Raw genomic sequence first — 24,380 nt, 5'->3', positions numbered from 1 at the left:
GTGCTGCATTCAGCAAGTAGCCACTTGAAGAGTAGAAATGGTTATATATACTGTATATAGTCATTTGCTTTGTCAAATATGGAAGCAGCAGTTGTGGTTGCTTCTCATTTTTAGGCCCATTATCTTAACATCACAATTGAGTGCAAGACTATATAACATTTTGTTGAACAAGTGACAATTACCAAATAATTGTCACTTGGAGAAGAGTCATAAAGTTGGTTAATTGGAGTGATGCCCATTTTGTAACAGTAGTTAACATTTAGTGACCAAAAGCCAGACCAGCTTAGGCTATTGAGGCAAAATCCTGAGTATACTGAACAGAGCAAAAGTGTGTTTTACTGTCTATGAATTCAGTTTGTAAGAGGAAGAATATATATTTCTTTTAGTTAAACAGTCTTGCTTCATATGTCTCACTATCTTGTTATCAAATGTTGTGTCATGATTCTAATTGTCAAGGTAACAAATTATGTTTCTGTCATTTACATTGTACAGTAATTAAGCTTGAAGGAAAGGTTCACAATTTTTCAATTCTGCTTTAACACAATAGCCGGGTGCCCATAAAAACACTGAAACTGGTTTATTCATCCTGTTCATACCTGCTGAAGCTGAAGCTAACATGAAGCTTCAGCAGTCAAAGGTATATAAATCAAGTGGGTATCATCCAAAACTGCAGTCTTTTTAGTACATAATTCCCTCTTTTAGTCACTGTCCCTCCACTGCAGCTCAACAGAGAAAATTGTTCAGCGGAACACAAAAAGGGAATTGTATAATAAAAAAAATTGTAAATTTGGAAAATGGATGAATCTCAGACTGCTAAAGCCTCATATAAACAAATAAACTCAGCAAAACATTTTTGCTCAGAATGAGGACAGCGGATTTTGTACCCCATAACTTCCATTTAAAATGTATGAGAAAGCAATCTTTCAATAGCCAGTACGGACATGGGGAATGATTAAAGCAGCAGTGTACATGTCATGTCTGACTGTTGTTTTAAGTAGGATTTGAAAAACAGTGAACCTATAGCAGACATTAAAAACATGCCTAAATTATTTAGCTATGTCAAGATAACATATAGTGCTCATAGCTCTCACACATTGTCTGTGTTGGCCTGCTTTATTAGCTTGCATTTTTGCAGTTTACTGTAATGGATTACTGATCACAAGCAAGTTTCAAGTCCATTCAATAATCTAAAAAGTTAAGTTTGCTTTGAAAAATGAAGATACTGTAGTAGAGTTACTGTATGTGGTTGATAGTAAACAGCATAAAAAAGGCAAAATTACTGGTGTGGTCCTTGAAATGTTATGCTCCTTTGTCACTTATTGCTGGGGTGAAAAGTTTTGGGACTGGAGCCTTCCCCAGCATGCAGTTCACTGGTCCATCACATGTGCACATATTCTCAATTATGGGCAATTTAGGGTGTTTGTGGAGGAAGCAAACCACCCTAAACAGGAGAATGACCTGAGTTCAGATTCATACCCAAAGCCTTTATGCTGGGAAGTGACAGTGCTAACCACTGAGCCACCTTTACAAGTCATTTTCAAATGATAGCATGATGGAATTTAGTGAAAGTCAATGACTATTATCGAAATGAGAAACCTGACCTTAGGGTTACAAGTGTAACTTCCTGTTCCAGTGCAAACCCTGTCCAAAGGTGGCACTATTATTGGCTCTAATCTTTGTGTTTTGTTTGTTTTAAATAAAGATTTCATAGTTTTCAAACCAGAATGAGGTTGCATGTATGGCCTCAGAATATTCATAAACTACTGAATGAAAAATTGCATAAAACTAATATGGTGTGTATCCATTGCTTGCATGCCCATTGGCTGGACTCTTAGCAGTTCCACTATTTGTATGGGGTCCATTCTCTTTGTCAGGTTGGCTGGTAGCCAGCCTATCATGCTCTGCCTTTGCCCTGATCAGATTTCTACGGTGAAAGAAGAGATAGCCTGGTAACAGGAAGCCAGCCAGGGAGAAGATGAGAAGGCCAAAATTGATCTGTTTTGAGGAGAGACAAGTCAGGGCATGTGACAAACCTGTTAGAAAACCTGTTATATGTAATTGCATATTACTGTCTTCTCTTTGATTGTGTGTATATGTGCTCCCTACCCAGTAAGGATCTCCACTGAGGTGTCCCACCATCAGTATGAACAGTGGCTGTTGGAGCAAGGCGAAAGCAGCACTGATCATTGACTGCATGCCTGTCAATGTCCCAAAGTGGTTGGCTGGATAACTAGAGTGAGAGGGCAGATAGAAACGATTAACAATCACCAGGAGAATAAAGAGAAAGAGAAAGAATGGCTTTTTTCCCCAATCACTGCCTTAATTTACTATTAAAATAAACAATATTAACTTGATTTAGAAATGTAACCTGCATTATTTATTTATTTTTTACCACTCGTGGGCAGTGCAACAAGCTGTTAACAGTGATACATGAACTTGAAGGTTGTTAGTGCTAATGTGTTAGAAATTTGTTGTTTATTTACTCATCAAGCATACCCAGAGCAACATTAGCATTCATTGAGTGTCGTATTTCTGGCCATCTGATGAATGTAAGTCTAATATTCATTCTCTTTTTACTTCTGTTTTGGTCTCCACCAAATATATCTGTCTCTTTAGCTGTTAAATGCTCCACAATGTTCACCTGCTAGCTGCAAACTTTGTTTGTGAGTGAGTTTATTCAAGCTTTTTCTTTGAAAACTGTTGCCTGCTGTGACTGGAAACGCTGTTGATGAAAGTGGTGAGACTGGAAGAAGATCAAAAGTAAAGCTGCGGGCCGTAAAACCAAAACAATGAGCTCTGTAGGCCTGAGGGGACTCAAAGAGTCTGTCAATAATTCTTTATGGGTTTGTCACTACAAGAAACACCTTTCACATTACAGATAGTCAGTTCCATTTTAAATATAGTTATGCATTTTCCCAGCCTTAAAGATGCCAGTGGTGTTACTCACACAGCAGCGTAGAGACCTCCACAGCAGGAGTGGATAAATCCTCTCACAATAGTATGCAGAACAAACGATACCATCTAACAGAGAAAGAACGACAGAGAGCAGATTTAGAAATGATCATCTCATGTGTCACTGTGAGTTTTTACCTGTAAGTGTCTACACATTCATTGATATTGGTATTGTATTAGCATGCATAGAAACTTTGATCTTCGTATTCCCATAGATGAGTTGTCTAACCTGTATGGGCAGGTTGTCAACCAAGGAAATTATTCCAAAGATGACCAATAGAATGTTGGTGAAGATGAAAGCTCTCATGGCATTGGTCAGTTTCTGGACCTTTCTGCTTCTCTTTGGGGGATCTGACTGACTGAAGGGGACAAATGTTTACATGGCACGTGAATATTGAATTCCACGATAAACTTAAAAAAGTCCATAGAAACCCTGTAAGCCAAGATGGACAGTAAACACTGACTGCAACACAATGCTTAAACCTACAGAGAAGCCGCCTCATACCTCTTCTCTGTTTGTGTGTTTGCATTTTCCTCTTCACACTCCTTCATCCTCCAGTCCATGATGTAGCCAATCAAAGGACAGGTCAGTAGACAAAGCAGCTGCATTGAACCGAAGATAGAAGAGTAGAAACCCACTGGGGAGGGACATGCAGAGATTGAGTGAAGTCCATAGAAATGTATGTAGAAAGAAGTACAAGTAACTGGGAGACATACCTATATACTATATATGCTTCCTTTAGGGAACATTATCGGGAAGCACTCAATAAATTTTCATTGCTATGCAGATGATACCCAGCTATATTTATCAGTGAAGCCAGACAAAACCAGTCAGTTAACTGGACTACAAGCGTGTCTTCAGGACATAAAGACCTGGATGACCTGCAATTTTCTGATGAGACACTTGGACAAAACTGAAGTTATAGTACTAGGCCCTAAACACCTTAGTAACTCACTTTCTGATGACATAGCAGTTATGGATGGCATTGCACTGGCCTCTAGCACCACTGTAAAGAATCTGGGAGTTATCTTTGATCAGGACATGTCCTTTCACTCCCATGTAAAACAAATTTCAAGGACTGCCTTTTATCACCAATGTAACATTACAAACATCAGGCACATCCTGTCTCAAAACGATGCAGAAAAACAAGTCCATGCATTCGTAACTTCCAGGCTGGATTATTACAATTCCTTACTATCAGGCCGCCCAAATTCGTTGCTAAATATCCTCCAGTTGCCCCAGAATGTTGCAGCATGTGTTTTGACAAAAACGAGGAAGAGAGATCATATTTCTCCAATATTAGCCACTCTGCACTGGCTCCCTGTAAAGTTTAGAATAGAATTTAAAATCCTCCTCCTTACTTACAAAGCCATAAATGGTCAGGCACCATCTTTTATATTTCTATAGAGCTCATAGTACCTTATTACCCCACTAGAACACTGCGTTCCCAGAATGCAGGCTTACTTATGGTTCCTAAAGTTTCCAAAAGCAGAACAGGAGCCAGAGCATTTAGCTATCAAGCTCCTCTCCTGTGGAACCATCTTCCAGTCTTTGTCCGGAAGGCAGACACCATCTCTATATTTAAGAGTAGTCTTAAAACTTCCCTTTTTGATAACGCTTATAGTTAGGGCTGGCTCAGGCTTGCACTGGACCAGCCCTTAGTTATGCTGCTATGGGATTGGACTTCTGAACTCCTCTGTCCTTCTCTCCCTCTCCATCTGCACACTTTCATCTCCTACCATGGCATGTTACTAACTTAGCCTCTTCCCCAGAGTCTCTGTGCTTTGTCGTCTTGCAGGTTCCCCTGGATAGTGGCTGAATCTGGATTGTGGATTACAGCTATGTCTCCTGCATGGCCCTGCCTGACATCCACTGCAACTACTATTATTACGTCCAATGGCAGTGTTACTGTGATTGCATTTCTGTCTGTCTCTCACTCTCTCTCTCTTTCTCTCTCTCTCTAACCCAACCCTCGAGGCAGATGGCTGCCCACCCAGGGCCTGGTTCTGCCTGAGGTTTCTGCCGGTTGAAAGGAAGTTTTTCCTCGCCACTACCACCAAGTGCTTGCTCATGAGGGAATTGTTGGGTCTTTGTAGATAAAAGAGCTCGGCCTGTACCAGCTCTATATGGAAAGTGTCCTGAGACAACTTCTGTGTTGATTTGGTGCTATACAAATAAAACTTAAAATTGAAAATTGAAATTGAAAAATGTTGAAGCCTATACATACATTATGTATGATCAGGGCTTTGGTCAGATTTCAGAAATACTGAGGTCATGAAACCCACATGTTTTAAAGTTTAAATTCCCAATACGGAGGTCTAAATAGTTTCAAACCTCCCCACACTGCGAGGAATACAATTCAAATGGAGAAAAACTGGAGTCTCAAAATACTCTGAACACTTTCAACTGCAGACTGTAAACTGTTGTTGATTGTAAACTCCTGTAGGTTACCAAATCCCCAGAGAAAATACCAAGGACATGACCTCAGTGGATCATAATGACACATAAATTATATGACCAAAGTCAGTGGACACCCCTACTAATTATTGAGTTCAGGTGTTTCAGTTGCACATATTGCCAACACGTTTAAAATCCAGCAAATAGCTAGGAAATCTCCATAGGACAACATTAAGAATTTAGAATGGGTTGTAAAGAGCTCAGTGAGTTTGTATGTGGCCCTGTCATAGTCTACTGTATCTGCCCTGGTGAACTGTAAGTGCCATTATTGCTAAGTGGAAGCACCACAGAGTGGTAGACCACGCAATCTCACAGAGTGGGGCCAACGAGTGCTAAAGCATCAAGCATGTAAAAATCGCCCATCATCTATTGCCTCTCTCACTACAGAGTTCTTAACTGCCTCTGGAAGCAAGATCAGCATATGAACTTTGCACTAGGGCCTTCATGAAATGAGTTTCCATGTCTGAGCAGCTGCATGCAAACCTCACATCTCCATGTGCAATGCCAAGAGTCAGTTGGAGTGGTGTAAAGCAAGCCGCCACCAGACCCTGGAGCTGTTGAAACATAATCATTGATGAATCATGCTTCATCTGACAGTGTGATGGATGCCAGGAGAAGGCTACCTACAGGAATACATAGTGCCGACTGTAAAGTTTGGTGGAGGAGGGCTGCCTCTCAGGGTTTGGGCTTCGCCCTTTAGCTCCAGTGAAGGGTCCTCTTAATGCCAATGAGGAACTCCACTGGCCTCAGCCCCATTGAAAACCTTTAGGAGGAATTAGAGGACCAACTGCAAGTCAGGCCTTCCTGTCCAACACCAATGCTCTTTACACTGAATAGGCATAAATTCCTACAGACACTCTCCAAAATCTTGTGGAAAGCCTTCCCAGAAGAGTGGCAGCTGTTGTAGCCACAAAGAGGAATTCAACTCCATAATAATGCCCATGGTTTTAGATGGGGATGTCCAACAAGCTCAAATTGGTGTGACAGTCAGGTGTCCACTGACTTCTCGCCATTCAGGGTTTAAGCTCAGCCTGTCCATTTCTTTCTGTGAGCATCTTGAGTCTTACCTTGTTCGTCCACTTCCTTCAGCAGCTCTTCTGAAGCTGAAAGAAACAACAGCTGCAGGTTAGAGATCACCACCACAAAAGGTTGCAGGTTAGGGATCACCACCACAAAATTCTAGTGAAATACACACACACACACACACACACACACACATAATTTATGTAGGTTATCATTCATACGGTTAGGGTTGCCGTGAGTGACCAGGAACTCCAGCATCTTATTCATGGCACCCATGAAGAAGATCAACCTCAGCTGGGTCATTGCCATGGTGATGAGACTCCACAGGAAGATGGGAGAGCACATAGAATGACACAGCGACACCGAGCCTGACGACAGAAAGACAGAGAGATGATGTGTGAAAGCAGCCTTTAGTTCAGGTCAGGTATGGAGTTAAAACAGTCTAATAATCTAATAAGTTCTGTAACTTGTATAACACAATGCACAATACTGTGCCTCTAATTTACCACTCCTGTATCATCATTTCCACATCAGCAGCATGGCTGAGGTGGATTATGGAGCCAGTCCCATGTTGGGAGGCAGCACAAAATTGAATTAACCAAGAAGAGGAGCAGCAGCAGGCCAGGCAGGAGGGACTCCTCAACAGCCAAAGAGCTCAGTGTGAGCAGAGACGAGAGCAGAGAAACCACAGGCTGATGATCAATGATCAATTTGGCATCAATGTAAGGACAGACAGTGAACTCTGGACATTGTGTATTCATTCTCAGTTCAGAATAACATTTCTACATCGTTCTTACTTATAACACTTTGTCTCTGTGGACATTACCACAACTGTGAACCAATTCTCCTGTGCTGAATCCTTCTTTTACTGCAGTAAAAGCTATTGAAAAGAAAAAAAAAATTCTGTATGAGGCTTTTGACATGTATGACACTGATCAATAAACAATCATGCTGTGACCGGTCACACCAATGGAATCGGTCATGGGTACCATATCACTTTGAACACTGTCTGAATATTTCTGAGGGAAGGTGTGCTGCAGCTTATAAGACCTGAAAATCTTGACTAAACAGTTTAAAAGTGACTTTTTGAATATAGGCTGCATGGACATAGTCTTAGTGTGTTCTGACAGCATTTCAGTGTCTATGTTTAAATTTACAATCATTATATATATAATCATCAAATGCTGTTGAGCAAGATTTTTAAATGTAAAATAAACATCCCAAAATTTACAGTCAGTTTGAACCTACACACCTTTTCAACACATGGTGGGATTCCAGCACTTTTTTATCCATTAAGGACATTCAAGCCTGGTGATTAATGATGATGATGAGTGGACTATGCTGAAAAATAAAATCTAGCACTTTTAACTTCTCTTTTTCAAGATACATATCATGGACTCTATTGGTTCATATTTCTAAGTTGTTCCACTGGATTAAAATGGTTGCCATAGTGAATCGTAGTGTCTGAGCTCTAGTGATGATGCTTTTTTCATTCCCAATGCATGCTTAATTCAGAGTGAACATACTCTGAGGTAATTCTGATCAGCCCTTTTGGAACTGAAAACTCTGAATTTCCCATCTCAGGGTGAGTCAACTCAGAGTCCAGGTTTGAACTCAGTTTGTTAAACCTCTTTCTGAAACAATTCACAATCCACTGCATCAGCACCGCTGCTGGCTGTTTGTGTTCCAAACCACAGACTTCTGAAATGATTCCTAAATACAGAGCATTTTTTGTCAAGTGAATGCATTACGCTTCTGTAGATTTGTCATTTCAATTGTGTGAATAATTAGTCAAACTTAATAATAAAGAATACATTTCAAAGACCAATTGACTTTCAAGCACCGAAATGACATTGAGAAAACCTCGTGTTTCCACTGACCAGTTTCACCTCAGAATGAGAGCAGAGCACCTCAGAGTGTCACTCAGACAACATCAGTGCTGAATTTCCCCCTCAAATGTTATACGAGCAATAATTCATCTGAATTCAAACTGATATTAAAAGGAAACTTCCTGTTTCACATCAGACTGAGAGGACAACACCATTCATCCACAGCAACTCTGACTATTTCTTTTACATTTGATTAGCAACATTTCACATATAAATGTGTGGAAAACATCGCCACAGTGTGAAGCTGCATCTCAAATGCATCTTCACAGTCCCAGCTTTCTGGTGATGTATAACACTTCTATGCAGCATCTACTGTTTACAGTGACATCCTATGATATTAAACTGCCTTGTAGGAAATGTAGGATACAGCTTTGGAGCTTGACCCATAGTGAGGACTTGCACCTCATTTGCACCTGGTATTAAGATGCCATCCGTATCCAGATATGTTATCTGGATGATAAATGATCAGATCTTGCCTTTGTGTTGACACCTGGTATTTTTAATATGTTCTCGTTGTCCTCATTGAGATGAGATCTCTGTCCTCCAGAGCAAAATCTATCTAACCTGATTAATTTGAGGTGGTGGCAAATCCGTCCCAGACTCCCTCCCCTGTACGGGCGTGAAGGCTACTCTGTGACTAAATTATTTGCTTGGTTAACAGCAGATCAGCTGCACACGTGAGTGCACATGTCCCACACACAGATATTTCTTACTTTATATCATTCATTTCGCACATTTCCCATTTTTCACACAATCCTGTTGTATAAAACATCTTTTGGTGCTTTCATGGCACAGAAAAAATCACTTAGTAGAATCTCTTTCAGACTTCTCAGTTATTTACTCCCTGAATTTGAACAACCTATATTTTGTGTTGAGCGAAAACTATAGCAGCTGTACGGATTGCACTTAAACCTGCCTGAGATCCAAACACAATGCAAGTCAGACTACGTGTCTGGACACAGATCACATTTTAATACCAGGAGTCAGTGGGGTCAGGATAGATATTTTTAACTCCGTCTCTTGTGAGTCCCCCACCTTTAAGGAGTGCAATAAATGGAGTCTTCTTATTATCTGATCTGAATGATTAAGCCCCCACACTTCAACCACAAAACCAAACCAAACAGACTCAATCACAATAACTCAAACTTTGCTGGCTGCTTTGCACCAGTACTGAAACAGAAAACATGGTTTTCCTAAACTGCAGTGATCTAAAACAAAACGTGCTAAGAAGCCTATATTTATTTAATCTTTCACATCAATCCATAAATACAACAAAAATACGATGTGAAGGATAATGTTACTTACCCTGGACTGTGGTTTGGGTTTCTGGCTGCTCGGGTTCTGGCTCCTTTGCTCCCACTGTGTCTTCCATAAGAGTCACATGGGTGACGTATCTGTCCCCAGTTATCTTGTCCTCTGTCACAACCCCATTCAGCTTCACTTTTTTGCTATTGAGAGAAAAAAAAAGGGATTGAATGTATACTGAGACATCTAACATAACTGATAAATAACTGACCTGATTGCTGATAACAAAGGAAAGGTCAGCTGGTTACCAAAATCAGAGTTATTCTCTGATGTCTCAGTATTTGTTTATTACATGGGTGGAGAACAACTGTCCCACATACAGTCCTCGAGACTGTTTGATCCAGCCCATGATGCAATTAAGGAATACACAAAATGCATGCATGCAGTAAAGATTGTAAAGCCCGAGGTTAATTGTGATTTGAATTTATTCTGCCATGTAAACCTTTATTTTAGTATAACATAGAGCGGGTGGAATGAACCTGAAGTAGTACCTGGCTGGCAAATGGGACTCTAGGGCAGGTGCATCGCTGTATGCTGCTATGTCTTTGTTTTTGATGCCATCAATGGGGACACCGAAGTTTTAAAATTTCAATATTCAACACAGTGGCTTTAAAGCTACTCTGATGAATATTCTCAACACTGGATCAAATGACTCTGTGTAGTATTAAGTATTGCTTGTAGTGACAAATCTACAGAGATGTATCACAGAGTCAGTAGTTTGTTTTAGCATCCTTTGGGTTTGGTTCAGTCTTATCGTTCTCAAAGACTAGCATTCAGTAAAAAATGCACTAAATTAGCATCATACATTATTCCAGAGTACAATCAGACACTAGATGTTTTTGAGATGTGGCTTTATATACATTATATATCTTATAAATTCAGCTGAATGGCAGACTGACTACACAAAACTGTATAAGGATATTCTTAATCTGAACCCCATAATAAGAATTTCTGAGACATTTTGTGTGTATAAAAGCTTTTTGCTTAATGCTTAATAGGTTTTATATTGTGACTACAGGATGTAGAGTGCACTGACGTGTATCTGATGTCTTCAGGTGCAGGGAAGGACTCAGCAGGCCAGTTTAGAAAGCAGTTGAGGAAGACCGTGCAGGCCATTCCGGACCAAACCCACATGATGATGCGGAATGACACTCCAAGGTCATAAATCAACTGGAGAGGAGAGGACAGACAGGTAAGGAGACACAGAGAGACAGATAGAGGAGGAACAAGGATAGGAATGAAATAGAAGCAGAACATGTTATAAAGAAGTGTCTATGAGCATATTGTAAATGTTACCTTATTGCATCATTGTAATATTTTTGCTACTTAAAGGTCATCCCTGAAAGCCCACTGCAGTTTCCTCCCTTCTTCTCTTCCATCCTCTCTCTCCCTTCTTTCTCCTCATGCACACTGCTTACTTGTTTCTTCTTCCAATCACCAATCTATTCCTCCCTTTTTACTTTTTTTTACTTCTTTACTTCCCATTCCTGCTTGTTCTACCCTTCTTCTCACTTTCTTCCCTTTCATTCGTTCAAAAGGGTCTTTCTCTTTCTTTCTTATTTATTGTACACTTCCTACAGAACACAGCCCTGCAGCTCTTTCTTTTACTGTTTATCAAGCAGTACCCCTCAGCATTCATCAAACACATGTGCAAACCCCGATTCCCAGAAGTTGGGACACAGTGTAAAACATAAATACAACAGAATGTGATCATTTGCTAATTCTTTTTGACATTTTTGACGTTAATTGAAAACATCAGCATCAGCTCAGCTTCACTGATTTTGTAAATATCTGCTTGTGGTGCAGCAACACATTTCAAACAAGTTTGGACAGGAGCAACTAAAGACTGGGAAAGATGTGGAATGCTCCAAAAATGCCTGTTTGGAACATTCCACAGGTAAACAGGTTGATTGGTAACAGGTGATAGTATCATGATTGGGTATGAAAGGGGCATCCTGGAAAGGCTCAGTCGTTCACGAGCAAGGATGGAATGAAGTTCACCACTTTGTGAACACATGATTGTGTAAATAAAAGGATGTTACTACATGGGCTCAGGAACACTTTGTAAAAGCATTGTCAAACACAGAGCATTCCAACTTTTTTGAAAGCAGGGGTGTATTTTCTCCAAAAATGTCTTTTTGTCATTGTGTTAGTCAGTGCAGAATAATGTAATAAGCACAGCTGGCAAAAAATGTTGTGTATTGAATATTTTATGGTCAAACTGCACAAACAAGTTACTCAATCCTAAACAATCCTACACAAGTATTTCTTGTTTTGAATTTCCTAGCAGTTGAAGTAGATTTGTGCATACATGCATGAGTGTCAGTGTATGAGTGCACATGGCAGCACCTTGACAGCAGGGAAGGTGACAGCTGAGGAAGCATAGGAGCCAATCATCAGGGAGAGGATGGTCGATCGTACATTACCAAACATGTTAGGCAGCTAGATGAAAGAGAGAGGGATTCAAGAGAAAGACAACTTTATCAAACAAATCAGGCCTTTGCATAAAACAACATATAATGTGAAATTGACTAAAAATAGCTGTTATGAGCAAACTAATGTGTGTTATCAATGTGTCAAATGCACATTAAAAACTGAACCAGCAGGCGGCACTATTGCATACTGATAAACAAGCTTTTCTTCTGAGGGTTGGAAATTGCACTGATTAACACACACACACACACACACACACACACACACACACACACACACACACACACACACACACACACACACAGTCCCTTTGTGACTGTCACTCGTCCTTTTGTCAGAACAACTTGGTACATGTGTGAGTTGTGAGCATGTGAAGATTCTCTGGCCATGCACATGGTACGTTTTGGAGTGTGTGTGTGTGTGTGTGTGTGTGTGTGTGTGTGTGTGTGTGTGTGTGTGTGTCTCACTCTAACTATAGACTCAGCTGGAGTGCTGCCAATCACAGAGCACGCTGCACGTGGCACTATTCACATGACAGGCCTTCATGCTCAGTTTAAACTTACTGCTCATATCAGATTTTTTGGATGACTGTTCATTTCTATTCCACTAATAATATATCCTATATATCCTATACCAGTATTAGCTCAAGCCATGAGACAAGCACACACACTGAGGACAAACTCTCTGTTTTTAAGGTATCTCAATAGCAAATCCGATATTCTTTCCATCCTGCAGAAATGCTGGGTGCTAAACATTGCCAGCAGCACATTGTTTCTCCTGAAGGTTGCACTGGAGGAGATGCCATGGAATGAACACAAATGCAGAAAATTGAATGGCAATATACTCGTTAGATGATGTTGTTTGAGCACAGTTCACATTTTGTCCTGCTGATGGCACAAGAGGAAAGCACAATTTACTGATAGGGTATGAGAGCATGCAATGTGTCAGACAGACAATGCATCTTAGGAACATAAATCCAATAGATATATTTTTTTTTTTTCCCAATTCTTAAGTTTGGATGCTGTGTAAACTTCTTGTGTGTTTTTCAGCCTCTATGTTGTGTCAAAGGATCTGCTCTGAAAGCAGCCCTTTGAGTTAATATCACAGACGTGCCCAGTGGTGATGTTGTCCAAACTGAACCTGCTGCATCTACAGTAAGTGGTTTGGTGTGTGGGCACACTGTTCTCTCTTATTTTTATATGAAACTATGGACAAAAATAGTGGTGATACATCTATATAAAACTGGAAGAAATAAGATATTTCTGCTAACATGATTTTGTTCAAAATCATACTTCTTTAACAAAGAGGAAAAGTAATATTGAGCCATGATTGGTATCATCTGAAGATCATTTATTTTCAGCCAATGGTGCAGATGAATTTAGAGTATACAATATGATTCCTTTCTACTCTTGAACACAGTGATCAAGATTCCATTTACCCAAGGTGCTTACTTTAAACACTGTTCAAGGAAAAATGCTTCACTTGTTTTTATTTTGCTCATTCTGCTTCTCTCTCCCCAGTCAGCTGCCATATTGTCAATGTCGCCCTGTGCCTTTGCTTTCCAGCCTCTGCACCTGAACCTGGACATGAATCTGAATCGGTGCCTGTCTGTTTTCCTGTTAACATTCTAAACTACTTTTCATTGGACTTTGCTTGTAAGCCTTTTTGTCATCATTTCACCATCAAAACCACTGAAGTGCTCCTGCCTCGTACTGATGTGGGGACAATCTACTTCATTTTGCTGATATTAGAGAGAACAAATCTGATCCTGTTGTCATCATTGTTTCCATTCAAGTTATTTATTTATTGTAGCTTTGTTTAGGAAGTTTACAAGCACAATATAATGTAAAATAATTGAGGTATTTAAATTTGGTTTTGACATCGGGTATCTCCAATAGACAGGTGGCAGCAATATAGAACCATACAGGACTCACATGAGTTGATATTCTGTTTTAGGTTGTAAATTCCCTCAGACATTTGAAATGAATCACATTGCCAAAAAACAGTTGATACAAAATGGGTTGTCAGGGAACCATAGCAACTGCCTGCTTTGTGTGGTTGGTAATCCAGTTTTGAGTAACAGTTATGCTAATTTTATGTAAACCTACTGACTGCCTGGCCTTGTTATTAGTTACATGTCAGTCTGTTAGACGCTGCGTCTCTCTGTCTGCCTGTCCGTCTGTTTGTCTGGTTCACTGTCACACCACTCTCTACCCTCTCTTCCTGTTCATTTGACTGTATCAATAGTAGTGGTAATAAGATTAGTTGCATTGGTGGCAATAATAGTAGTAGCAGTAATAGTAGTCATAATAGAAGTCGTTGTAGTTATAGAATGTATATTGAACCCAAATGTGCTCAAAGGCATATCATCTATGTTTGTCTCTGTCTACAGTCCTCAAGTTCAACCAACGTCCTCCCTCTCTGCTTTGACTTTCTCTCTCTCCTCAGTAATGTTTCCATGTTGTCGTTGCTTCCCCCTGTTTTTCCATTCCTTTCTGCCCTCCCCTTTTCTCTGTGGCTCTCCCCCTCTGTTTCCATTAGATATCCCATCTGTTATTACTCTCAGTTCCCAAAATCTGCCTCATGTAATTCTTTCCTTCATTCTTGTACACTGCTGTAGTGCACACGCAGTTTGAGAGATGACCCAACTGTGCCAAAAAGCCTATCAACATGAAGTTCTTCCCATGAGAACTCATCTATTCCCAAATATACAATCACCAGATAATTAGTCGATATTCTACAAAAAGAGAATTATGCTTAATCACATTTTTTTTTTTTTTTTGCATCGAATCCCATTGTTTTTCAAATTCTCACTTTGGCTGCGATGGTACAGTTTAAGATAAGAAACGATCATGGTTACTGAAATAAGCTACGGTTCAGACATGTTTAGGGTTAGACAACAAAACATTTGCTCATGGTTAGAAGTGTGGTCATGTTTAATAAAAAGGCAAATGTTAACTGCATCCTTCTCACCAATCAGTTACCAAACCCTTACTTTCCACCTTGGTACAGAACGGGCACACTACGTCCTGCACTAAATTATGGGTTATGGAATCATCTATTAATTCTGAGGAAGCTGGGCTGGTCGGGAGTGAAATATCTTGATATTGGATGAATTGCCATGACATCTGGAAAAGACATTCATGGTCCCCATCCTACTGACTTTGGTGATTCCCCTGACTTTTACTGCAGTACCACAAACTGGATGATTTCAATTATCCAGTGAATATTTTGACATCTAGTGGATGGACTGGTACAACATTTGGGAGACAGTGATGTTCAGTAATGGAATGAACTGTAAAATGTTGGTAATCCCCTAACATCATGCAGCGCCATCATCAGGTAAAAAAACTTAATTTGTCTGATACTTTGGTTTATGACCAAATACCTGCAAAACTAATGACTTTCACATCACATGTTCTCAGTGCAGTTTCACAGAACCAGAGTGGCTGTGGACTTGTAGTCTTTCAAAAAAATTGAATAAGAGCAATTGTGAGTGTCGTGTGTGTGTGTGTGTCCCATTGGTGGATGCATCAAATGCCATGAAAATAAAAAAGAAGAAGAGGAAGCACACACATTAGGAAAGAAAATGTTGAGCTCATGACAATGAGAAGAGCTCCTCTGTGTGTGTGTGTGTGTGTGTGTGTGTGTGTGTGTGTGTGTGTGTGTGTTGTTTTTTGCTGAATAACAAGAAAAAGAGAAAATATAATGTGCAACCAGGAAGGCAAGTATGAATTTGGCTTTAGGTTTGAGCCACTGTGTGTGGGGGGAAAGATCAGTGGTGCCTCTGGTCAGTCAGTTTATTACAAACTGTCTTATCATTGACCGGACTGCATGTGTTGGCAGCTTGTTAGGTTATCTGGGAATGTACACCTTTTACACCAGGTAGTTATGTAAGAACTTATCAACAAGGTAATACTCACCACAACCGGCACTAACACACACAAACACACACCAGACAAAGAGTGATAGCAGAGAGGTTAAAATGACCATGTCAAGGACATAGTCTAGGTCAGGAGGTAGGAGAAACAGAGAAACAGACATAGGGAGAGAGAGAGAGAGAGAGAGAGAGAGAGAGAGAGAGAGAGAGAGAGAGAGAGAGGGAGAGACATGGGCTTGACAAAGGGACAGGGCTGTGGGAGGGTGGGTTGACCGCCCACGTTTTGGATTGGCTGAGAGACCGCAGCAGAATTTAGAACGAGTTAGAACGAGTAGTACAGCATGTGCTGCTTTCCAAAATACACACAACACACACACACACACACACACACACACACACACACACACACACGCACGCACCCACATAAACACACAGAGTCATGTTTCCATCACTTCAGAGGACATTACATTGACTTACATTCATTTCCTGGAGACTTACCCTAACCACTACTTGTCTAACCCTAACCCGTCTCATCCTGACCATGAACATGTTCTTCTTGGAACACTTGTAAGTCCTATTCCCTGACCAACAGGTTGTCCTGACCATAACTGTTCAAGTTCAATGCCTAAACTGCCTCTTTACTTCAGGGTCAATTTCAGCACAACCATTTGACTCGAGCACCTACATCCTTGCCTCGGGATTGGTCCCATCCTTGACCATGCTTGGATTCCATCCTGCAGACTAACTGTTCATCTTAGCCTCAATCAAGCTCTTCTCAAACACCTCTACATCCTAAGACCTGACTAATGGGTAACCATTCAATTTAAATGCCTAACCCCAACCATTTTCATGTGTGTCCTTAAAAGTCAATTCAAACATGGAATACATCTTTAGAATCAGGTTAAAACCCAGATAACTGCAAATACAAAACTGGATTAAAAACCAGACAAAAAGTCGGCACTGAATTCATCCTGCTTTGACTCATAGTAGTACAATCTCCCTTTACTTGAGGGGACCTATTCGATTCAAATCTCAACCCTTAGGGAAGACTATGCAATTTGAGGATGACTACAAACCAGTCAGACAGCTTGCATTTTGTTCCCACAGTGAGTATGTCAACATATTTTTGTCCCCACAACATGAGTAATACACATCCACACACACACACACACAGACACACACACACACACACATAGGAACATATGCTTAAATCACTGACACAATGTGTTTGGAACATGAATACTGATCCTTATGGTTGTAAACAGGTGTACTGGATCCAAAAAAGTAAATCGACAGTGAATCAAGGGGTCAGAAAATTGCTGCTGCTCTGCTCTCTGTAGTTTGAAACGTTCAATCATTTACTCTTCTGACCACACCTCAGTCAGTGACGTCACAGCAGGTGTTTTGACTTTGACAGACAGGAAGATAGAAAAGTGAGTATGGGGTGTCCTGGTGACCTAGCAGTGTATGAAATGTACTGCATTGCTGTGACGTCCCAGACTAACGTCCAGACAGCTGGGACCTTTGTCCAATGTCCCTGACTTCCAGACTGGTTAGCTTCCCCTGCACTGATGTGAGCGTAGACTCCCTGTCTGCAGTGCAGGGGACGGCCTCTTTAAGTTAGCCACTGACACTAAATATCTTATGTTATTGTTGTGAGTTTTATCAAAATCAATTAGAAAATCTCATAGAGAACGGAAAGTAAATGAAGATTTCTGGGCTTTCATCGTACAACTACAAATAGGAAATGGGGAAACTGCAGAAATCTATTTTAATTTTTGGACACCTGGGGGCATCACAGAAAACCGTAACATTCATTTAGAGTCGTTTTTTTGGATACCTGATGAATGTAAGTGTAATATTAACTCTCCTTCTAAATACTAAATGCTCTCGTGTTCACCAGCTCATCATTGATGTTGTTAGTCTGCTGTTTGGTGCTGAGCAGGTAGTGGGCAGAGTGGTTATTAGAGCTGTCTCCTTCACAATGAAAGGAGTCAGCTGAGGTGGTCTTATTGATGCCACCACGTGGAGATTTTCCAGGATTCGAACAGAGAGGAGATGTCAGGGCAGACCCAGAACATGGAGGAAGTAGCTAGGATGTGGGACGTCTGAGCAACTCTACCTAGCTTGCTGACACTGTGACAAAGTGATGCTCAAGTTCTTTCCAGTGTACTCAATCCCTTGAATCCGTTAATTAAAAAGATTTGTTCTTAAGATTTGTTTGCTAAAATGTTTAGTGCTTGAATGGAACTTTGACTGTGTAGTCTCAATGATGTCACCCGCAGGTTTCTGAAGAGCCACCGTGAAGCTCAGTGACAGTGGCTCTGGTTGTCCCATCTTGGCAGTGCCTAACTCCACCTAACTCCAGCTAATCCAAAAATGGGCAAAGAGTTGGAGCGTGGGTGGAGCTGAGGCCAGGAGCTGGCTGCTGAAACCTAGCAGCTAGCTGTCACTCATAACAGCCGTGCCCAGAATTCTGCGTACATTTAAGCATTAACAAACCATTTTTGATCCAGGCTGTAAGCATATTTATTTCTGCTGTAAAATTGGGCATGTTAATGTCGAGGTCTATGGAGTTTGACTCACTTTTGGAATTAATCTCAAGTGGCCATTCGAGGAACTGAGTTTTTGTCACTTCCACTCACTGACCTGAATGTCAGCTGAATGCTAAGTTCAACTCACTAACTAGTGAACTTAGAATGGAGAATTTACTTGGATAAAGGTATCGTTTGCCAGCTGAAAGCTGAAGTGTTTTATTATGTACAGCACATAGACTGTGTAGTATGTTTAATGAATGAAACATGCACTGTGCCCTCGCAGTGAAAGGATCTGAGACTCAGCTACCCACTTTTTCATATTACAGGTTTCACCATGCATCATAAAATATGGAAGGTGGTGAAATAAAAAATAAAAAATTGGGAATTTTGGATTGTGGTTGTTTTTCACTGAGAGGAACCATTTTTAATGCAACCGTTCTTATCTCTGATACAGATGTGAAGACATTTTTGTTTGCAAATACAATATGTATATGTGTGTGTGTGCCTTTTTATGAGTGGGAATCATACTGTGAGTGAGGTGAAGGTCAGGCAGATTCCTCCAAAGCCGTTGAAAGAGACAGCGAGGAAGATGAGGAAAGACAGCACTGATGGAAGACATGGAAATGAAAAATACCATAAGATATCATCAAACTTTAAAGGTACATTCAGTTTTTTATGATGTTGGTTTTTATTTTTTGTACCTTTTTCATCTGAAAGTGAGTGCACCCAACATGTCAGCTGTAATCTCTATTTGCATAACAAATGTGTGTTTGCACATGACTATGATAATTATGATATTTCAAAGTTAAACCAGGAAAGCAGGCTGCAAAATATATCTCCCTTTTACAACAGACAATTTGGGTATTATAATTATAACATTTGGTTTTATCTTCCAAGTTACTTCAGCTGGAGGTGTGTTTCCATCCTGTTTCATCATCTAACTGCCCACTTTTTTTGTCCTCTGGGGTCTGTTGTGAAGATGTTGCCGTGAAATTGGTGTGTAAAAGGTTACCAGAACTAATAAAAATGATTGCAAAACTGGTGCTGTTGCAGCAGCAGGATTGGATCAGTGTAAACACATAATGAATCAGTGTTTGATGTATTGATCTGTTGTCTTACCTGCAGGGTCATATGCAGCAACAGCCATCATTGCGCAGGAGGCTGCGAAACATGCACTGAAAAATATATAGACACTGCACTTCAGAGCACATATCGAGTGGTTTCAGTGTCAGTTTCATGGAACGTGTGGAAAACTGTCATATCCAGACTGCCAGTAATAAAAGGTCTGTCTGTCATACCTGCCAAGGAGCCTCAGTGGGCGTGGTCCATATCTGTCCATCAAGATCCCCAGGGGTAAAGTGGCTGCACTCAAGAGGAATGAGCCAATGGTGAAGCCAAGATTCAATATCTCTTCCTGCTCCACACAAGTCTGCCAATCACCGCTCTCCATGGCAGTCATGTTGGTGTGGACAGTCTCATTTTCTGGATAGTCATAGAAAAAATGTCAAGAAAGGGTCAACTGTTGAAATTAGAGAACAAACAGCTGCTTCAGCTGCCAAAACACCTCAATGCACTAAGAAGACTAGGATGGATTTGATGAAACTATCACACTATCAGGAAACGTGTAATCATGGTGTCTGACATATGCGAATGATTATTACATGACAGACAACCACACGAGCAGGGTGGATGATGATCTTACCAATACAAAGGTGGGAATAGAAGCCTTCATTCTTCAGCATGATGAGCAGTGAGCCCCAGCCCAGCAGAACAGCGGAGAAAAGCAGGTTCTCTATAATGGCCGTGACAGCCATCCACCACCTCCGCCTGTACGCCTGGGCCAAGCTGGGAGCCATGACAGCTGAAAGCACAGAAGAACATGAAACATATAAGAGAAAAACACGAGTGCACGAAGCAGCAGGAAACAAAAGTTCTGCTGGGAACCGCTCTGTGACCTTAGTGTCACTTTAGAGTTTCATTCACACAACATACTGTGATCATACTGGTTGTTGACAGTTCAGCTAGTTCAGCCCTCACTTCACATAAAAATTGTGTGTACATATCAACAGAAGAATTGAACCAGGAAGTTGGTCTGTAAACTGCTGTTATTTGCTGCAGCTGGCGACAAAATGAAAGCCCAAGTCCTGACAAAACAATGTTTCCTTCAAGTTGGTATATCAAAGTCAGCTAATATGTTAATATGAAAAATCAAGATTCTTTATTACACTGATGCCAATGTCCTGTAAATCCAAAACTGTCATGAAGCAGTGTGGCTCAGTGATTTGCAGCATATTGCACAGTGGCTTAATACACATATTAAAGGGCAGCTATCTCAGTACAAAGACTATCGCATACTTCCATCGTTTCCAGTAAATAGTGATGTCAGCATGTGAATCATCAGGAAACCTGACAGGAGACAAATGAAGCATGAGCGAGGGAACTGCAAGATGACACCAAAGAAGAAGCTGTTGGACCCCACTTGACCTTCCACTGTAGCTGGAGCTATCAAGTGTGATACCCACGTGTACACACACACACACACACACACACACACACACACACACACACACACACACACACACACACAAACATTCCAGTTGAACAAATCACCGGACCCAGAGTTCTTCCCAGCTTTGAATGTGTCAATATTTGATGGATTTATGTGGTGTGTGTTTGTGTGTGTGTGTGGGTGTGTGTACAAAGCTTTAGAAAGCGGTGACTCTTGTCACTGTCCACGTGTATGTACACTGGGAGCTGCTGACCATGGAAATAGCAAGGCTCTCTCTCTCTCTCTCTCTCTTTAACACACACACACACACACACACACACACACACACACACACACACACACACACTAATAGCAGGATACGTAGGGGAAATGTTACTTAGTCTTTGTTGAATACAAAGTTCAAGCAGGCCTCTGTAGAATGCGGCTTTAGTTCAATACAGCTGAGAACATGATAAAAGCAAATAAATTTAGAAAGTAACAAATAAATCAGATTGCTTCCAGGATAGTCAACCTTTGTTTTATCTGAATAAATTTAGCATATTTATACCTCTGTCTCTACAGAGATTATATAGAGGGAATGAAGTGTGTCCATGAATACATCCGAGTTATAAATGTATGAGTAGTAATTACAACTCTTCCTCTGCATTGAGGAGCTGCATAGAGTGTACAGACTGTGCAGCCATGTTTGGTTTATGGCATTCTTCTGGTTTTCACTCATTGCTTCTATGCTTCTTCACAGAATGTTTTATTTGTGTGACTCCTGGTGTTGACTCCTGGAGAGGACGTCATTGGATAGCACATTGAAGCTAAACGCCACTGTGCATGCCCATCGCTCACGTGGCATCTGAAGAGTTGAGCTATGGTGTAATCATACCAGCAGCTGGGCACCACAGACAGCTTTGCAGGTCAGGTTTTTGCTGTCATTGAATCGTGGTGACCATTAGCACATCAGCCAACACATTGGCCCCACATTGTTAAAGTAGGAGCTGCTATGTGGGCCCCAATTGGGCAACGCCCATTTGAGAAAGAGAGCGAAAATGAATAACAATTAAAAAAAAGACTAAAACAAACAAAAACAAAAATATATTTCAATTTGCATACTATATAGGTTCAAGCCAATGATAAACTTGGAGTCTTTTGTTGTCCCACTTAAAGTGAGACTATGTACATTTTTGAAAGAACAAATAACAACCTTCCTCCTACAAAAGACATGCTGGATTCATGAACAATAAAACACACTTTTGCTCAATTTAATGCAGTGTAATTCAGTGCTGTGAGGAAGGCAACAGATGCCTTGAACTCATTTTAAACAACAATGACCAAAAAGTGATGAACAAACTTAAAGGAGTGGCAACATATTTAGAAACATGAGCATAAGCCAAACTTCATGAACTGAAGATATTAGAAGATTGCTCCCAATGAGGCCTTGAATACCACGAGTTCAGATGGCCCCTTCTAATGAACACAGTGAACATGGTCACATGAGAAATCATCATATCCTTCTGCCTCTCTCTCTACAGGTAACACGCTGCACTAATACCATTCTCAGCATGTTAATAAATGCCTGTTTACATGTCCAAGTGACACGAAACCATCCAAAAAGCTGTTGGCAGAAATTGAATTACAGCTACAGGTCATCTCATTTCTCTACTTTTATATCTAACACAGAGCTGTATGTCTATCTAATGTTCTTGCAGTTGTCTTCAAAACAGTCTGACAAGATGAATGCACATCATAGCTGTTGATGATGGACAGGACACGAAACTGACTGATCCTAATGCAGCTTTGGCAACGTAACCCTGACTCAGAGTTACCTGCAGAGTCCAGTCCCATACATATAACAAAACTCAGTGAGTGTCATGAAAGCCTCCTCTCAGGCTTTATGAGGGGACAACCTCACATTTGTCTGCATGTGGCAACAGAAGCAGGAAACAATCCTGACTATGCAGCTTGTTTGAAGTCACTTACTTTATGACTTGTGCTCCTCCAGGAGATGATCTGTGTTTATGTGGTGATGATTCAACACGCTCTCTTCACTGCTGCTTCTGTTTCTCAACAGGAGTTTTGATTCTGTTTCACAGACGAATCTTCCTCTGTTTCTCTTAAAGTCTCATAAACTTCCCTCTGTGTGGCACCTGCATGCACTGGCACATGTGCACTCACATTGACTGTCTCGCCCTCTCTCTATGTACAGTATGTCTAAAAAAGGAGCTTGAGCCTCGCCTACCCACCCCACCGACCTTAACACACACACACACACACACACACACACACACACACACACACACACACACTTACTTAGGTCATGTTTGGGGAAATTACACAGGGCACATCTTTGATATTTTGTTGCTCATCCATGAAACTGTGTTGACAGACATAAACATTTATTTTGTTACATTTCAGTGAACTTGTAATCATGTGACAACAGAATGCAAAATCTGTTAAATCTCATAAAGAGAATAAGTTGGCACCACCTACAGGTAGAAAAAGTGGTAAAAAATCTGAGGAAGATTCAACCACAAAACAACAGAATACTGTCAATGTAGTATTTCACTGTCAGCAACTGAAAGATATGCAACAAAATTAGTGTCTCCAAGTTCCTGGCCAAAAAAACACAAAACATCCAGGAGCATGAACCCCTGCTGCTCAAATGGAATGTAAACCAGACAGGGCCCAGACAAGGAAACAAATGAAAAAACAAACAAACAAACAAACAAACAAAAATTCAAGCATCTGCTGCAATCCCACAAAGAGGTGAGGGGACAGCAGGGAGAAGTCAGGTAAAACAGGTGACACCTGCTGAAGGTTGTCGAGGATGTCCAGCCAGCTGCACCGCACAAACCATCAGCTGAGACTGCTGCAAGATTCTGCCTGAGCCAGGGCAAAGAGGTGCTGGAGGAAGGGCAGAATTACAGAGACGTAACAGGTTAAGGGTTTCTCAATACCAACACGACAATAGTCTCTAAGCACCCGTGAAGCCTGCAGACATGGACCACATCTGCGTCGGCGCCAAGTGAATGGAAACACAGACGCTCAAGGGCAATACGGGAAGCTTCAGGGTCTGGGTCTGTGGGTGCCACATTCTGCCCTGCACCTGCGATAGCATATCCCACCTGACAGCAAATCTGCCGCTGCATGCTGGGGCCCTGGAAAAAAAATGCCACGAGGAACTGAGCCCTGAACTGAACCCACAAGAGCAGCCCACACTCTTGCATGCTGTGATGGAGACTTCAGCCCACCCTGATGGTTGTTGTAAGACAGATATGGCAGACCTGTTTTATAGGTGAATGAACAATCAAATGGACAATCAAACTTTCCACCCTTCACCATTTGTGTAGTGCTGAGGCACCTTGATATTGTGCAATATTACATATTTTCTCTTCAATATTACATA

At 40.9% G+C, this 24,380-nt stretch overlaps 2 protein-coding genes across 2 annotated transcripts in view; one reads left to right on the top strand and one right to left on the bottom strand.

Annotated features, from left to right (window-relative positions):
- Positions 1-24,380, top strand: part of LOC143319756 (uncharacterized) — a 210,441-nt gene that overhangs the window by 129,174 nt on the left and 56,887 nt on the right. The window lies entirely within an intron of this gene.
- slc43a1b (solute carrier family 43 member 1b) lies at positions 661-23,135 on the bottom strand. Its single transcript, XM_076727489.1, has 15 exons — positions 22,955-23,135; positions 20,180-20,338; positions 19,776-19,959; positions 19,597-19,652; positions 19,006-19,082; positions 11,977-12,069; positions 10,664-10,797; positions 9,628-9,770; positions 6,655-6,801; positions 6,478-6,513; positions 3,458-3,590; positions 3,182-3,311; positions 2,948-3,021; positions 2,107-2,230; positions 661-1,995 (listed from the first exon to the last, which is right to left on the bottom strand). The coding sequence occupies exons 2-15, from the start codon at positions 20,331-20,333 to the stop codon at positions 1,786-1,788; spliced, it is 1,695 nt and encodes a 564-aa protein (XP_076583604.1). The 5' UTR covers positions 20,334-20,338; positions 22,955-23,135; the 3' UTR covers positions 661-1,785.

This window comes from Chaetodon auriga, chromosome 4 (assembly GCF_051107435.1).
Source record: "Chaetodon auriga isolate fChaAug3 chromosome 4, fChaAug3.hap1, whole genome shotgun sequence".
Lineage (NCBI taxonomy): Eukaryota > Metazoa > Chordata > Actinopteri > Chaetodontiformes > Chaetodontidae > Chaetodon > Chaetodon auriga.
This window is presented reverse-complemented; position numbering and strand designations above follow the sequence as displayed.